We start from the raw sequence: 17605 nt of genomic DNA, 5'->3' as shown, positions 1-17605 counted from the left end.
GTTTGTGTCAGGATGAAAACCCTTAATACGTTGTGAAATGTAATACTGCATTTTCATATGCTTAAATCTCATTCATCTTTTAAAAAGTTTGCAACATTTCCTCCCTCTGAAGGACGCACATACAATGTGGGAAATGCTTGAAGGTGGAATGCCGTGATAGGTTCTTTGGAGGTTTCTGAGGGGCTGTGAAGTCAACTTGTTTTTGTTGTGCTTCCCTCCCACCCCCCAAGTTTTAGAAATGTGAAATCTGGCAGGGACGTCCTGATCTGGGTCTGGGTGGAAGGTGGACGTAATGACCTCTAAGCTGATGAACTGACTCTCCACCCCCAACCCCCCACACCCTTTAGTTTCTGAGATGAAATTTTGAAAATGATTTTTCAGGAGGCTGCGACTACAAAGTACCAATAGAAGAATCGTCCTCGCTGCTCACGGATTCTCACTCGGTGGGTGTCTCGCTGGAACAGATGAGCCACACCTGAGGGGAGGGTGTTCACTCTGAACACAGAGCTTCAAGGACATTCTAGACTCAGGTGAAAAGTCTCTAGACTGTAGCTGAAACTTTCATCCTTCCAGATATTTACAGTTTGAAGGGCTTCCCCCCTGATGTTTTTTGGCAATAAAGGAGAAAATTATTTCTCCTAAAGGCATTTGAAATCGGCAAAATAAACATGCTGCGTGCAGCTGAGTCTCCCTCCCACGCCTTTGATGTTTACTCTGGGGGCTGCTGAGGGTCGGACCGGGACCGTCAGATTCGAGGGCCTCATCTTTTAAAGTCTTTGTGTCCACAATACCCGGATAATCACTTCTCGTACCACCTGCTGAGGCCTCTGGGGGAGGGGTGTCCCCCCCCTTTTCATATCTTAAGAAAAGACTCCCTGTCGTCTAGGCAAGTTTTGAGAACTGATTAACTCCTAGGAACGCTAGCCTGTCTGCTGACCCCAGGTGGTGTCGACGCCAAGCGTGGACCAAGACCCCGCGGCGCCCCCAAGGTGTCCAATCTCCCCGAGCGACACTGTGCTCCTCTCGCATTAACACTTGGCTCCGCTTGGGTCTCAACCGTCTCCACCGCTCCTCCCTGAGCCCCCGCCACCATCTCACCTCGTTTCCTCCCAAGCCCCTGACCGAGCATCCCTTCTGGCAGGTGGGGCCGGGGGGATGTCTGGGCTTCGGGGAAGGGGCGCAGAAGGGTTAACGAGGAGAGTCTGCGGCCAGGTGGGGCGCCCACACCCGCCCCGGCTGCGGTGGGCGTCGGAGGTGAGGGGGCGCTGTTCGGGCAGCAGTGCGCCGGGCGGCGGGCGGGATTGCTGCCAGGCTGACGGAGAGGCCGGCCCGAGTGGGGGCCGCTCCCCGCCGCCGCCGCCGCGGCTGTGATGCGGAGCCGGTGCTGCGCCGGGCGGTGGAGTCAGAGCCCGGGCGCGGGAGCACGAGCTGCAACATCAGCACCGGCGGCGGCGGCGGCGGCGGCAGCACCTGCACCAGCTCCCGGGCCCCGCGCTGCGCTCGCCGCGGGGCCGCCGCCCGGCGCTCTCTATGGATGTCAAGGCGGCCCCCAACGGGGTGGCTACCATCGAGGACCGGATCCTGCGGATCACCGGCTACTATGGCTATTACCCGGGTTACTCCAGCCAGAAAAGTAAGACGCCGCGGGGTTGCCTCGCCCCAGGCGCCGGAGCGGGTGGGATGCGGGAGGGCGCGCGGTCCGGACACCTGCAGCCCCGCCGCTGCCGCTAACGCTACCCTCCCGGCCGCGGGCCGCTGGGGCAAAAAGTGTGTCCGCTGTCCTCGGTGCTGAACCGCGCGAGCCGACGCGGCCCGGGCCGTTGGCGCCCAAGAGTTAGTTCACCGAGCCTCGGGGTCGGCAGCGCAGGGAGGGGGACCCGATGCGCGCTCCTGGCAGCCGTCGGCCGGCTCGCCTCCGGCTTCTGTACGACCCGAGGGGAGGCTGCCATGGCTGTTGCATGAGCCGAAAGTCCTCCGCAGGTGCTGCACTGCCCGCCCCGCGCCCCCCGGCCCCTGCTGGGTGCCGGGCTGCGGGCCGGGCGCGGGACGCGCAGGCTGGGTAGGCTCGGGGGTGGGGCCGGCGGGGCGGCCGAGCCGGACGTGGGTCCCGGCGCAGGCCGGCTCGGCTCGTTCACCCGGGCTGTCGAGACGATGCCAGGGCGGGAATTGCTCCTGCTAAAATGCCTTTGCGAGGTGCTCCAGCCGGGGCAGGCAGAGGACCTGCCCAGGTCTCCGAGCGCCGGCGCCGGGAGCCTGGGAGACCCGTGCAAACGCCTGGGGGTGGGGTGGGTGGGAGGGGGAGGCGCGCCAGGACCCCGCGCCAGGACCCCGCGCCCGCGCCCGCGCCCGCACCCGCGCCGCCCGCCGCACGTCGCGGCTGCCCGGGAGCCCAGCAGGCTCCTGCGTTCCGCACAGGCGTTCTGCGGGCCGAGCCCGGTCGCGCGGCGCCGACGCTTGCACATTTCTGGAGCAGTTTTGGGGGAGGGCGATGAGGTGCGCTCTACTCTGTCCCCCTCCCCCAACACACGAACCCACTGGCTATCTTTGCTGGAATTAGTTCAGCCAGGGACCGAGTGAAGCTCGTTTTTCTCCGAATTGGGGGACCAGTTGCGGCTTATTTCCCATGCAGGTGGGATTTCGCTTTTCCTCTACCAATGCATTTCTGTCGCAATAGATGGAGCTTAATTGATGTTTTTGCTGTTATTTTTAACAGGAAACCTTGCAAGATCCTAGATGCATTTCTGATTGGTATTTTCCTGTGACATTTTTTTGGTCTGATCAATGCTACAGCTTCTCTGAAGCAGACAAACCCGGACATCATAGATGAGAAAACACACCCCCCCTTGTAACTTTCTCCCCCACTATGTTCCATCTCTATTTAATAACAATCCAAGAGCTTTGTTCTCCTAGAGATATTTTCTCGTTTAATATTTCATTTGGTTTCAGGAAAGGCCTGTCTGATTTGGATGGTTTCTGTCTAGCTGTTTTTAGAAGCTTACATTATTCATTTTCCATACAAAAGTAATTATATAGTGTTAGAATTTTCTGGAAAGAAAATAACACACTGTGGAATGCAGTTTGAAGCTTTTGTACTATAGACTCAGAAACTTCTCCCCTCCCCCCCCCTTGGCGAAGGGTTTCTTTTTAACCCTAGAGACTGAAGTGGAAGCGCTAGTATACCATGTGGAGATTACTTGGATTTCACCTTTGAATATTTTAATTAGGAACAATGGGGTTTTGGTTACTTAGGGAATAGAGAAGCTGTCTGTGAAATTACAGGACTCAGAGTAGTTTATTATTGTAATTTTTATAACAATGGAACTTTGGTTAATAAAGAAGAAACCAAATGGAATCCTGGAAAAGTGACATTTTAGATAAAATCATGTTCATATTATCTTTTCGTACTGATTCAAATAACTGCTCATGTATCATTTGCAGTAGAATAATAGGCCAGAAAGAGGGAAGAGCATTGGCTGAGACAGTAAGTGAAGGTAAAAGGGATCTAGATACATTTGCCATAGTAATTTGTGATGGGCACTTACCTAACTTCAGGCCACAGAGCTCAGTGAGGACAGCATCTCACAAGGACAGAGAATTACATGATAGTCAAATAACTTTCAGAATGTTGGTGCTTTCAGAGGTAGAAAGAGATTGCCATTTTGCACAGTGAGAGACTAGGAGAGGAGAGAGCTGGAAGAGAGCCAGGCAGCCGAGCACCATGAAATAATCCTGCCCTTAATGCAGGCTTCAACTAGTAAACAAACACATTGAAGCAAACCAGTACAATATGGTCAATTGATTTAGCTGTTACCAGGAATGAGCAACAGCTTGGGGGAAGTCTGGAGGGATATATTTAGGAAAAGGCTATGGTGAGAAATATATGATATGTGAAGGCAAGGTCACTTTCCCGTTTTCTGACTGGTCATATATGAGGCCTTAAGGATGATCTCTGGATATCTATGCCATTTACCTTTTTAGAGGTAGGTGGGCACTCATCTCTGAGAAAATGCAACAGTGATCAGCCTCCTATTAATGCATGCTGCTGCCATCCTTGGCAATCCACAAGAAATTCTGTTAGGCTGATATAAGAAACAAATATGTGTGTATGTGTATACATACATACACATATAGATTATATAATTTATAGTACTTATGATATTATCAGGGTATGATATTATCAGGATGATAATCAAGGTACAGAAATGATTGAAGCATTTGTCTAGTCTTGAGTTACTTACAGCCCGGTAGGGGAAATAGATTCATCTGTTCAACAAGTGTTAATTGAGCACCTCCTATGTGCCAGGAATACATCCATGAACACAACAGACAAAAATGTTTTCCTTTTTAGAGCTGAAGTTTCAGTGAGTGGAGACGGACAATAATAATGAACAAAGAAATAAATCATGTGGTATATTTCAAGGTGATACGTGCTTTTAAAAATACCACAACATGGTAAAAAGAATGAAAAATTATGAGATGGGTAGGGATTGTGACAATTTTAAAGCATGGCAACTGGGTAGAAATTGTAGCAAGTTTTAAGTCAGGTGAGGCTGCACTGGGGAGATCAGAACTAGGCAAAGCCTTGAAGTATGTGAAAAAGTTAGACATGTGGACATCTGGAAGTTGCTCCAGGTAGAGGGAACAGCCAATGCAAGGCTCTGAGGTGGAATGTGCCTTGCTAGAGAAAAAGCATGGAGCTTTTCCATGGCTGGAGTGGAGTGAACAACTGGGAGAGTGATTGGAGGTGAGGTCACCCTGGGTTCAGGGCTCAGGTAAAGTAAGGTCTTATTGGTCATTTTAAGTCCTTCAGCTGAGGAGCCTTTGTGGGGTTTTGACAAAGGAGTAATGTGACTTGTCTTACCTATCAGTTTGACTGCTCTATTCAGGCAGGGGTGGAAGCAGAGAGATTAGTGTGTTATTGTAATAACTTTGGTGAGAGATGATGGTGCCTTGAACAAGAGTGGTAACAGTGCAGGTGGGAAGAGGTGGTCAGATTCTACAGATATTTGAAATTAGAGCCAAAGGGGGTTCCTGATGGATTGGATATAGCATCTACAGGACAGAGGAACAAAAAAATGATCTTATCTTTTCTGGTTTTACCAACTTTGAGTTGCCAGTAGCTGAAGTGTGGAAGACTTCGAGGTAGAGAAGGTTTAGGGGGTCAGGGGATAAGGATAATATTTTGGAAATGTTAAATGTAATGGGAGATGAAGTTTAGAGGAAATATCTGATTAGAGACATAAATTAGGGATTTTTCAGCACTTGGATGGTATTTGAAGCCTGAGACTGACAAAATCTCTAAGGAATGAATTTATGGAGAGAAGAAAAGAGGAATAAAGATTGAACCCTAGGGGCTCTCAGACATTAAGAGGCTGTGGAGAAGAAGAGAAACCACTAAGGGAGACCAAAAAGGAGCTCCCAGGGAGGTAGGAGGAAAACCAGGAGCATGTGATACCCCGGAAGCTGGTGAAGAGTTTTAAAGGGAAGAGATCAGCTGAGTCCTATGCTGCTGAAAAGTTAAGTAAAATGTAGACTGGTAACTGACCACTGACTTTGGCGATTGAAGATCAATGGTGACCTTGACTAGAACCTTGACAAAAGCAGATAAGTAGAATAAAAGGACTAGAATGTGTATATGAGAGAATTAGAGAGAGGACTTGGAATCGTGAGTATAAGAGAATTCTTCAAAGATTTTTGTGCAAGGGGAGGAAATGGGGATAGTAGGATTAAGAAGTTTTATTTTTGATGGAAGAAATAACAGCATGTTTGCATGCTGTCATTTGCGAATGATTCAATAGAATAACCAACAATGTTGGAGAGATAAGATATGGAGCCTATTGCACAAGAGAAAGGACATTTCATGGATATAGGGCCGAGGAAGTGGGTGCAGGATCTGAAAGGTGGGTAACCAAGATGGTGGGGGGGGATCATTTGAGGTTCTCTTTGATTGCTTTAGTTTTCTCCAAAGAGGAAGCAAGGAATCAACTGACAGTGAGGATGCGGAAAGAGTGGTAGTTGTTGGAGGAGAGAGAAAGTGTGAATAATTAAGTAGGGAGAGTGAACAGCCTGGGGACGTGCAGTAAGGTTGTCTGGCTGCCACAGAGGGCCGGTTGTAAGCTTTTGGCCACAAATTTAAAGTGAGAGCAGTCAGTAAGTTGTTGTAGTCCCTGATACAATGAAGACATGGAGCAAGTGAAGGGAAGGATTTAACCAGAATTGCATATTGTCCAATGGGTTTAATAAAATAATAGGGGCAAGAGGGTAGTGACTAGAAGCAGGGAAGGTATTACTGTAGTAATTGACCACAGCATTTGAAGCTGGTAAGTAGAGGAGAGGAAATCAAGAAAATGACAATGAGTAAAGAGGTGGTAGGATCAGTGGATTGCAGTCTCAATGGGATCAAAGCGTAGTGGAAGTTAGCTGGAAGACAAGAGGTGATGGTCAGAGAGAGCGCTATATGTTGTGAGAAGTTATTTCCATTAAGTCAAGGCAAAGGATAAATTAGTTTATATTTTACTATATTGCATACCTGATATTTTTGGGGTAAGCCTTCTTTTTGTGTTTGCAGAAGGAGGCAATATGCTGATGTGTAGTGAATTAAACCCTAGTGTTTTGGAGATTGATTCTAGTCTTAAACCTGCCAGGAACTGACTCCCTGATCTTCCCTGTGCACATCAGCTTCGTTGTTTTTAAAAGCACAGAAGTTGCTGCCCCAGAACAGCCATGCAGTGGGGTCAGCTTCAACAGCTTTCAAAAAAGTTCCAACTTCAACAGAACAACCTTACTTGGTAATCCTTACCATGTTTACTTTGCTTCTCTTGACAACACCTTCTATCTCAGAGGGTGACCAGTTGCCTCTCTTTGTTCTGTCTTTTGCACCTGTTGGCCTTTTGTTTTTCTATGCCCCGTTAGTCACCAGGTTCTGTGGTTGTTTACTGTTGGTAGCTGCAATAGTAAAATTTCTTCCCCTTGCTCTGATCCCAGTGTTGACCACCTTGTTCCCCAAAACAACTCTACCAAAGTCTGACTTTTCTGCCTTTCTTTTCTTTTTAAAAGATTTTATTTATTTATTCATGAGAGACACAGAGAGAGGGAGAGGCAGAGACACAGGCAGAGGGAGAAGCAGGCTCCATGCAGGGAGCCCAACATGGGACTCGATCCCGGGTCTCCAGGATCACACCCTGGGCCAAAGGCAGCGCTAAACCACTGAGCCACCTGGGCTGCCCCTCTTCTGGCTTTCTGACGTCTCTGACTGCTGCTATAGACTTAGCATGTCCCAAGGTTCCAGCTTCTGCTGTCTCTTCTCACCCAACTTTGCCTGAGCAAACTCACTCAATCCCATGGCTTCACCACCTCCTTTGAGACTGTGTATCTGCATCCTTTTTTCCTGAACTGAGACCATTTCAAACTTCCTACTAGAATTCCTACCTGGATGTCCTCTAAGATGTCACGCATAAAACTAAATTCAGCAGTCCATCCTTAAAATATGCCTTTTCCTTCTTATTATGCCTTTTGGCTTCCAATATCTGCATCTAACCAATTGCCTGGAAACCTAGAATCATCCTTAAACCTTTACCCTTTTTTCTTACTTTATATTCAGTTAGGAGGTCCTGTCTATTCTTCCCCAAATAGGTGTTTTCTATCTCTACTGGCACTGCCTTAGTTCTATCCATCACATCTTTCCTCCAGCCTCAAACCCTTCTAATCCAGTATGCACACCTTAACAACATTTAATTTCCTAAAATGCAAAATCTGTTCATCTCACATCCCTGATCCAATGCCTGGAATAAATCTTCATTTTCTGTGTAATAAAGTCCAAACTCCTTAGCATGCCACAATCTGAGCCCAGCTTACATTGTTCTATTTTAGCACATATTTCCCCCACTAATTGCCAAAGTAATGTATGCTTAATGCAGAAAATCTGGAAGGCAGAGAAGCAAAGAGAGATTAAAACAAAACTACTCATAATTCCATCACCCAGAGGTGATTAGTATTAACATTTTGTTAACACTATCTTTTCAGTCGGTTTTTGTATCCATAAACACATGCAAATTCTTTTTATTTCATACTGAATGTTTCTCTCATTGGTCTGTATATTTTTAGTAAATGTAGTGTACTCATGGTCTTCCATTTATTGCAACACCTTAATCTACTGAAGTCATTGGATTTTTGGCAAAGTTTGTTTTTTGTTTGTTTTTAAAGATGTTATTTGTTTATTTAACAGAGAGAGAGAGAGAGAGCACATGCAGGGGGGAGGGATGGGGGAGAGGGAGAAGCAGACTTCTTGCTAAGCAGGGAGCTGGACTCTGGCTTGATCTCAAGACCTCAGGATCGTGACCTGAACTGAATGCAGACCCTCAACCGACTGAGTCACCGAGGTGCCCCTGTTTGTTTGCTTTTTAATTTCATAGCTCACGTGGCCTCCATAGAACTTGGTAAGTATCTCATCAAGGAGCTTGTTGTTTTGATAACATCATTTTCTCCATGCTCTTTCTGCTCCTCAGTGCCCTTTTACACTATGGCCAGACAGCTTCCTCTCTGTGTGTCTCCTTCATCACTCTTTGGAAAGTTCCTATTTATCTTTAAAGGCTAAGTTGAAACGTGCTGTCCTCTGTAAAGCTTCTTGATTGCTCCAGGCTGGGTTAATCCTCCCGCTGTGTTCCTATAATACTGTGTACTCACCTCTGCTCCTGCGTTTAGCACACTATTTTCAGCTGTTTACTTTACACAAGGCTCTCTCACCCACAGAGCTTGGGGAGGGCAGGGACTTACCTTTATTTATTTATTTTCCTCTTAGGCAAAGTGTCTAGTACATTCTGGGTGCTCAATAAAGTTTATTGTACTAGTGAATGAATGATTATAGTTTCCTTTGAAGAAATTGGCGAGTTAATTGTTTTCACACAGAAAAAGAAAGAGTACACGATGGTAGCAATTGGAGGGAAAGAAAAAATATACCAGCTATGAATAGATGTGCCTATTCAGAGAATGAGAATACACCAAATGGTATTTTGTGATCCCTTTACCTTTGTGGTTGTAACTTCTGCATTTTCATCCTTCTTACTTCATCACATTTTCTGTGCTTAAATGGGGGCAAAGGCTTTTTTTTTCTTTTTAATACAGAGTAGTACAAGTTACTAGAATTAGAGATACAATGTGGTCCTTCCCCCACTCCCCTTTGAAATGATTGCTATTGGTTTTCATGGTATAATACATAATACTTAAGCACTTTAACTGGAGTAATGTTAAAAATTGTAAAGTTACTCCACTCTAATGAAGTAGGTTATAAAATTGTCTCTTCCTAGTGAAATGAATGCAATAAATATTTCTCCTAGTTTGTATTTTGTTTTACCCTAATAAGCTTGGTTTGTAAACAGTTATAAATAATTACCATTGATATGTGGTATTGAGAAGTCTTTGTAATATAGTTTTTAACTGTAATGTATAAGGGCTATGTTGATACTGAATATTATTGTGTGTGTTATTAATGTTGGATAATGTCATTTCTACAATGCTTCTTTTGGTGTGTATTTTTCATTTAAAATATAAATTTACATGTAAATTGGGTATTTGTATTATAAAATACCATTACTACTACTACTACTACTACTAGCTAATACGTGGTTTAACATTATAAAGTAAATCGCAGATTTACTTCCTTGAGAAAGCCTATCTAAGGCCTGTTTGAGGCCATGAGGCCATGCGGCCTAATGCAAAGACATAACGATCCTGTTCTACTACTTTTTATAAGGCCTTTCAAACTTGCACAAGTATAACGGGGCACCTGGGTGGCTCAGTAGATTGAACATCTAACCCTTGATTTCGGCTTAGGTCATGATCTCAGGGTCTTGGTATCAGGCTTCGCAGTGGGGAATTTGTTTGAAAATTCTCTCCTGTTCCTCCCCCTGCTCTCTCTCTGTCTCTTTCTCTAATAAATAAATAAATATTTAAAAAGAAAACTTGCATAAGTAACTTAACTCTTCTGATCAACAATTTTGTTTCTGTAAAATGGGAATAATAGTTTTTTCGTAGGTCATTGGGAGGATTATGTAAGATAATGTATAAGAATGTCTGGCACAATGCCCTGTTCAATATATGAAAGCTGTTAATGATTATGGAGGAAACCAGTAGAATTGGTTTCATCATCAGAGAGGCTTGCTCCCTTTTTCCTGGAAAATAAGTGACTTACCACTTTTCCCCCTCCCATATGCAGAACTGTATTTTGAATTGTTATTGAAAGTTGTGTCATAGCCTGTTAAAGATCATTTACAAATTATCCAACTTCACAGTGGTTTTTATTTTTGGATGTTGCCTTCCATTCCTTATCCACTTGTGGCTTGTCTGGTGCTATAATTGAAAGGGGCAGTATGTAACACTTACCTGGATTGCCCCTAAGGATAGTTTAAAATGGGCTGGAGGCCATTTGTGATGAGGTTATTCCCAGTGGGTTGATCTAAAAGAGAGGAGACAAATCTAGGGCCTATGAGTGACAGGATGGCTCTGCATGTCTGGAGATACAAAATGCAGACCTCAAAGTAGAAGGGAGTGCAGAGGGATGCCAGGGATGTGGGAGTATAGTGAAGAGAGAGTGGGGGAGGGGAAGTATGAAATCCCATTTGAAGATGGTTAGCATGCAATGGGGGCAAGTAGGGTTAGACTGGACAGGGAGGGCAAATAGGTGAAGAGGAAGTGAAGGTGGAATATTAATTTGGAGCCAGTGGGTTGGAAGTTACAATGTTTCTTTAATATGCTGAGTCTTAAAGGGACAGTTCCTTTTTATACAGCAGTAAATGTAACAGTATTTTATGTTCTACTTTAAAAAATACATCATTGTGTTATAAACACATTATATATTTCTACATAATCTTTGGAGTTAATTTTTTAAGTCATAAAGTGTTTAATTATTTACAGATCCAGAAGAATATAGAGAAAACAGAAAATAATCTTGTCACTGTAACTACTGTTATTTTGGCTAATTTCCTTCTTCCTAATGCATATGGGGCCTCACTTCTTGACAAATATAAACTATAGTGTAGTCATAATTCTGATATATACACAATTTTGTGCCCTGCTTCTCTTCCGCTTAATATTTTAGGATAAGCATTTTTAATTTTGTTGCACTTCTCTGTTTTGAGAGGCTGGAATTAGATTCTCCTTGCAGAGATCTTGCCTTAAAATTTTTGTGCAAGCTGGTTCTCAGTTATTTGAGACTAAATAAAATGGAGAGATCTGAAGTGTTCATGAGGGCTTGTCTTCTAGTTACAAGATTCCATTTGAACAGGCTTAAGTAAAAACGAGTGATTGAAGGGATAACTGGTCATGTTCCATGGATTTTAGGGGCAAGGATAGGGTGGTATAAGCTAGCATCAGGTCCTGGAGTGTGATAGGGAAAACAGGAAGCCCTCTTTCTCTGCTTTTCATCTCTTTTTTCTGGCACATGTTCTCCATTCTTGTCTCTTCCTGCAGCCTGGCTTTCTCAATTTCCTTGTCCAAATGGTTGAAAATAGCCTCTGCCAGCAGTTCCAGTGTTTACGTGTCCTCTATTCAAGAGAGCAGACAGATTGAGCAAGAATCTCTTACTTCTAAATTCAGATTCCCGGAGAAAGGGACTCTTTGGCCCAATTTGTGTCAAGTGCACACTCTTGATTCTATTGACTGTGGTGGTTTGGGGCAGGGTCAAGTTACCCAATCATGTTGCCAGAAACTCTCTCCTGTAACCCTTTTGACTGCAGGGGAAGATATTGTTTCCAGAGAAGAGGGGCAATTGGCTGGACAGTCCACTTAATAGCTATTTGGTTCACAGAGCTTTGCATAAAAAAGCTTTTTGTATCAAATCATAGACTTCTGTCAAGATCCAGTCTTTTCTTTCTTCTGATTCTGATCTCTTTTTAGAGTATATCTCAATAATATTTAGTGAGGTTAAAGATACTATATTTCTACAAACTAAGGAGATCCAAGTGTCTGTTGAGAGTATAAGTCCCTAGGGCCTTCTGTTTAAAAGAACCCAACTAGTACTGCAGACTAATTACTAAGTTTTATTGAAGTGCTACCACTTACATCAAGTTTGGAAGATATATTTCATTTTTTTAGGTCAGATAGGCCAACATACCAGTTACTTCTATAGTAATTGAGGATGACATTTAACATTGTATATTTTAAACAGGCATTGAAAATTACATTTTTCTGCAGTCCAGGATTTTCTATATTTAGTCCTTGGCTAATGCCAAGATGGTACTAGTGAGGTGTCAATAATGATTTTGTGGTCTTAAAACCAGACATACTAAGAATTCTTCATCTCTCATGAAAGCTAGGATTCCCAAGGGGGTAAGAGCTGCAGACTTTAGCTGCTGATACCTTGATAAGCTCCAAGTCATTGGACTTTGGTGTCTTTCTTGTGTTTTTGTTCATACCTATGCTTAATCATAGTCATTCTGGAGGAAAGGTCCAGATTGAGTGATTTGGGAGCCCTTTTGGGACTCCATCTTCCTTGCAAGTCTTATGGTGGCAGGTTCTAAAGAAGCAATATATACAATCTAGGATGACATGATTATTTACCAGGGATTTTTTTTAGAACAAATATAGTTAGAAGCTGAGAACTTTTTCTTTCTCATTATTTTTTATCATTATTTTTTCCTTATTATTTTTTTAATGTGGGCACTTGAGCAGGAGCTTCTTGTCATACTCCTAGTTTACAACCATCATGATCTTTTGAAAGCAGCAATTGGATCATTCTTCTGGTTAAAGTCTTTAGTGGCTTTCCATATCTCTTTGGAAAACTATAAAAACTTAAACCCAGACTATAAGGAAGATGTTACAGAGTCCAGTTCTTCAGATGGTAACACTCTTCCATGATGTGATTATGCTTTAGGCATAAAGGTGTGTGTTCCTAGCCCTTTCTTTCCTCCTGGCTGGCAAACATGCTCTTCCTTACTCCTCATGCTGCTGACTGGCTCCTAGCCATCCCTCATGTCTCATATTAAGTGCCACTGCTTCAGAGAGGCCTTTCTAACTTTGCACCTCTCTCCTCTGTACTTTTCCTTTACAGTGCTTACTACAAACTGCAGTTACAATTTATGTTGATTGCTGTGACTGTTTAATGGTCTTCTTGCCCACTACTCTCTTAGCTCCCTAAGGAAAGGGATGGATCCATTTTGTTCAGCACCATGTGCCCAGCATACAAAATGGTGCCTCTGCACTCCATAAATATTTGTTTAATATGTGATCAAGCCTTGTTAAAGATTTCAAGCAGAGTTTCTGCAAAACATCATCTCTTTGAAATATTTTTCAATTTACAGAAAAGTGGTTAAGATAATACAAAGAATTCCTGTATGTCCCTCACCCACTTTCCCCATTGTTATCATTTCATATGACCAGTGTAAATTTGTCAAAACTAAGAAACCAGTGTTGATACATTACTGTTAGTTAAACTCAGGCTTTATTTGGATTTCACCAGTTTTTGCATTAAGGTTCTCTTTCTGGTCCAGGATCTAGCCTGGCCCATTGCATTCAGTTGTCATGTTTCTTAAGTAGGCTTCTAATGCATCAGACTTGGAAAGATAATTTCAGTTTTATAGGAATTTCCTCATCAACTTCTCAGGACTTGGGTCAGATCACATTTGAAAACTTAACTACTAGTTTACAAGGTGATAATGGATTAAAATCATGTTAGAAATTACCATGACTTGACATGGTAATTACGTACTATCTTGAAGGACTACTTCATAGCGTAGAGCGGTAGTCATTAGTGTTTCTATCCTTTAACATTCTGGGGGGCACAGAAATCTTTGAAAATCTAGATAAAGCTATAAATTACCCCCTTCTCCCAAAGTACACATATATGCCAAATGTTTTCATGCAGCTTATTTTATTACCCTGGAAATTTATTACTTCACAGGAATGGGCTATAAAGATGATAATTCTAATTTTTTTTTAACTTTTATTTATTTATGATAGTCACAGAGAGAGAGAGAGAGGCAGAGACACAGGCAGAGGGAGAAGCAGGCTCCATGCACCGGGAGCCCGACGTGGGATTCGATCCCGGGTCTCCAGGATCGTGCCCCGGGCCAAAGGCAGGCGCCAAACCGCTGCGCCACCCAGGGATCCCAAGATGATAATTCTAATGAGTTGTGTCTGTTTTTCTATTTTATAGAATGTGTACAAAATTTAATGGCAATGTCTGGAAAAATTGAAATAGTCCAAATTTGTTAACTAAAATAGGGATGAGGTTCAATTTTATTCAAAAGTGAATTTTAGTGAGAAAGCTCTTGTCATCTGGATTGAATAAGAAGTGGAAATTTTGGAGTGGTTTTAGGCATGGGAATCATCATTTCATTTGCACTCAAGTCAGTGAGGTCATCTTTGAGGTGAGATCTGCATCATCCATGCTGTCTTTGACAGCAAAGAAAGGATGACTAATTTGTGTTTCGATTTTAAGGTTGTCTAAGCATAATTAGCTTTCAAATATATCCTGCAGTGTATCTAGATACTCCAAGACTGTTTATCTGCACTGAACTTTTATGACACAGTGTCACTCTGGATCCTTTACTTTCCCGAGGAGCTGTGTTTCCAGAAGAACTTGTGGTTTTCAGCTGCATTATAATAGTGACTTTAAAGCTTTCAATGACACAGTCTGTCATGTTTATATCTATAAAGTAAGCAAAGTGAAAAATGAACTTCTCCTTCCTGAAGTGACTATTCCAAGGATGGGCTTCCCTTTTCTCTCAGAGGTGACACAAATGCCTTCCCAAATGTCACTCAAAGATTTCAAGTCATGGTTTCTGGAAAGACATTAGCTTCCAGGTAGTCAAGAAGATTTCTACATTCTCTTTACTGGTTTTGATGCAATTGACTTTTAAGCACTAGACAAAGTTTTCTGTGGCATCATTGACAATATTTTGGATGCTACTGCATGCTGATGTGTAAGGCAGCAAGTTATACTGATATGCAAACTTCTTTTATCACCAAAGCAGCACAACCTACTTTTTTCCCCAGGTACAGTTTGTTTGACATGGCAAACTTTCATGTTTCCCAAAAAGCTAACAGGCTAGGCATTCTCCTTAGATGATATTCATATACATACAGCAGAAAATTGAGTGGGAAGCATTGTGAGACAAAACAGTTATTTGCTAAAGGGAAATAGCATAGCTGCTGGCATCTTCAATGTTTGCAGCAAAATTGTGGCAATAAACAGCTTGAGGAGAAGACTTTATTTATTTGATAAAGGCACCACTTCCATTTTATCCCCTGCTTCAGACCACAAACCAGTTTATCCTTTTCCAAGGCACACTGGTTCCCAAGGTCTCCCCAGGATGAATTTGGCTAAAAGAAAACTCAACTGATACTGGCTTAAGCAATAAGGAAATTTATCCCCTTGCAGGAAGCTGGGGCGGGGGGGGGGGGGGGGGGAGGGGGCGTGGCTGACTTAATGGCTTATGCTATAATGAAGTACCCAGACTCTAGTGTTTTTCATCTCTTGTTTGTTGTTGTACTCTGCAGGACATTTTCTTGACTTTATTTTAAAACTCTTTTATTAACTTTTTCTTACTTAAAGTTTCATTTAAAGTTGTAATAGCTTTCTTTTGTTTTCCTAATATTTCTTTTAAACATACAGCATCTTGTTCTTGTTTATAGATATGTAAAGTTCTCTAGTTATAAGCTCCTCTTATTCCTTGAGGATATTACTAATATGTTTTGTTTTGTTTTCTTCTCTTGAATGGGCTGCTTTTTCCAGGATGCTTTTTTAACAGTTTTTATGATTGTTAGCATATACTTGGGATTCTGTGATTTTTGTTTACCTGCTTATATTCTAGAATGGAGGGCTCCAAAACTATTTGGAATCTGTGGGAATGGTTAAGGAGGTCAAGAACCATGGAGGGTCTTATAGCACTTGCAAGCTAAGAAGTCAGCCTGTTGCAGTTTCATTGATGCTAGCAGAAGACATAAGGCTCCTGGGTCAGAGACAAAGGACTATTTATTACTTACAGTCCAGCATGGAGTGTGAGCTTCATACTCACCATGATTCCCTTTGCTCCCTAAGTTCCACAGGGAGAAGATGGAGCACAGCAAGGTAGATCCTCATTATTATAGTAGGTTTGTGTCACAGTTGAGGACTCCTCAGCCTAGGAAATCCCAATGATTTATAATGGCCTGTAAACAAACCTTTCCAACCTTTGCTTCAGAGCGAGATGTTTGCAAACAAACCTGCCTCTTTTCTAGAGGGAGACATTATCTGTATCTTCCAAACTCTTCACGATACAGGGACTTGAAAAGGTAGTCCAGAACGAAAAGCTGTCAGGTTCTGCACAAGATCTTCAGAAATGAAAGACCTATGGAGACTTGTCTCCCAACTGGAGCTTGTCTTTTATGATTTTATTTCAAATAGCTGTGCTGTTTCCTTGGGAACATTCAAAATCATTTTCTTAAGATCTGTTCCTTTGAATCATAGAAGGCTTTTTTTTTAAGTTTTAAAATTTTTTTTAAATTTATGATGGTCACAGAGAGAGAGAGAGGCAGAGACACAGGAAGAGGGAGAAGCAGGCTCCATGCACCGGGAGCCCGATGTGGGATTCGATCCCGGGTCTCCAGGATCACGCCCTGGGCCAAAGGCAGGCGCTAAACCACTGCACCACCCAGGGATCCCCATAGGAGGCTTTTCTAATCTCTTGGTTGGCTGCTAACATTTTGGGAATCAAGTAGGAAAGAAGTTCGGACATCTCTGTGAGTGGTGTGCATACATTCACTTAATTCCCCCATGATTTTGGTATGGTACTCCATCTTCAGCCGTGCTTGGTGTTCCTGTAGACTCCTGTTTGGGCCTTTCCAGAGAGTAAAGCCTGGCATTTGGTAGGGTTAAGGGAGGCAGAATCAAACACTGTACGGAGTGAGCGGTGGGGATTAAGAAGCCTGATGGCTTCTTAAACAGACTTAACGAAGGCTGCTGATTTTAGCCTCACTAGCATCCCTTTTATATGTTGTGAATAGACTAATATCTACTTTCCTCTGCCCTCAGTTTAGGTTTTAGTTTTCTCAGGCCGGAAAAGTCATTTACTACTGGCTAGCTCCTTAATTGTCATTATTATCTTTGCTCTTGATTCTGTAGATTTATGCCTTTAAGAAATTCACATATTGTCATTTTAGTGGAATTTCCTGAATGAACAGATGTGTTTATTCAACCTGCCATCTTTACCAGGAAGTATCATTGTCCTTTCTATTTCTATTTTTGAAATCTTCCAACTTAAACTAGATCTACTGTAAACCAAGATAAATGTCATATTCATAGTAATGGAGTGCATTATCGTGATTTCCTCCCAGCGGGAAGCTATTTTAGATGTCATAACATGGGGTCAAACAACATTGTGCATGATCTGTTTCTTGATCTGAATATTGGTTTCACAAATGTGTTTACCTTATGAAAATATCATCAAGCAGTGCACTTCAGGTCTGTGTAATTTGCTGTGTGGCTGTTACATTGCAATAAAAAGTTTTCATTAAAAATTATATATAACATGATTGTATATCATAGCATTTCGGTCTGTTTTACCCTTATTTTAATTAATGTTGAATAATAACTTTAAACTATCTTCCAAATTTTCAAAGTAACATAAATAAA

General features: G+C 42.7%; 1 protein-coding gene across 1 annotated transcript in view; it reads left to right on the top strand.

Moving 5' to 3' along the window:
• The first annotated feature begins 1460 nt into the window (after positions 1-1460).
• Positions 1461-17605, top strand: part of SLC35F4 (solute carrier family 35 member F4) — a 232826-nt gene continuing 216681 nt past the window's right edge. The window contains exon 1 of the mRNA XM_077909429.1: positions 1461-1633. Within this exon, the coding sequence (XP_077765555.1) occupies positions 1531-1633 (103 nt within the window). The 5' untranslated portion in view covers positions 1461-1530. The remainder of the gene's footprint in view (positions 1634-17605) is intronic.

The sequence above is a fragment of the Canis aureus genome, chromosome 9, assembly GCF_053574225.1.
Source record: "Canis aureus isolate CA01 chromosome 9, VMU_Caureus_v.1.0, whole genome shotgun sequence".
Taxonomy (NCBI): Eukaryota; Metazoa; Chordata; class Mammalia; order Carnivora; family Canidae; genus Canis; species Canis aureus.
Note: the sequence above shows the minus strand (reverse complement) of the source record. Positions and strands in the feature narration are given on the sequence as shown.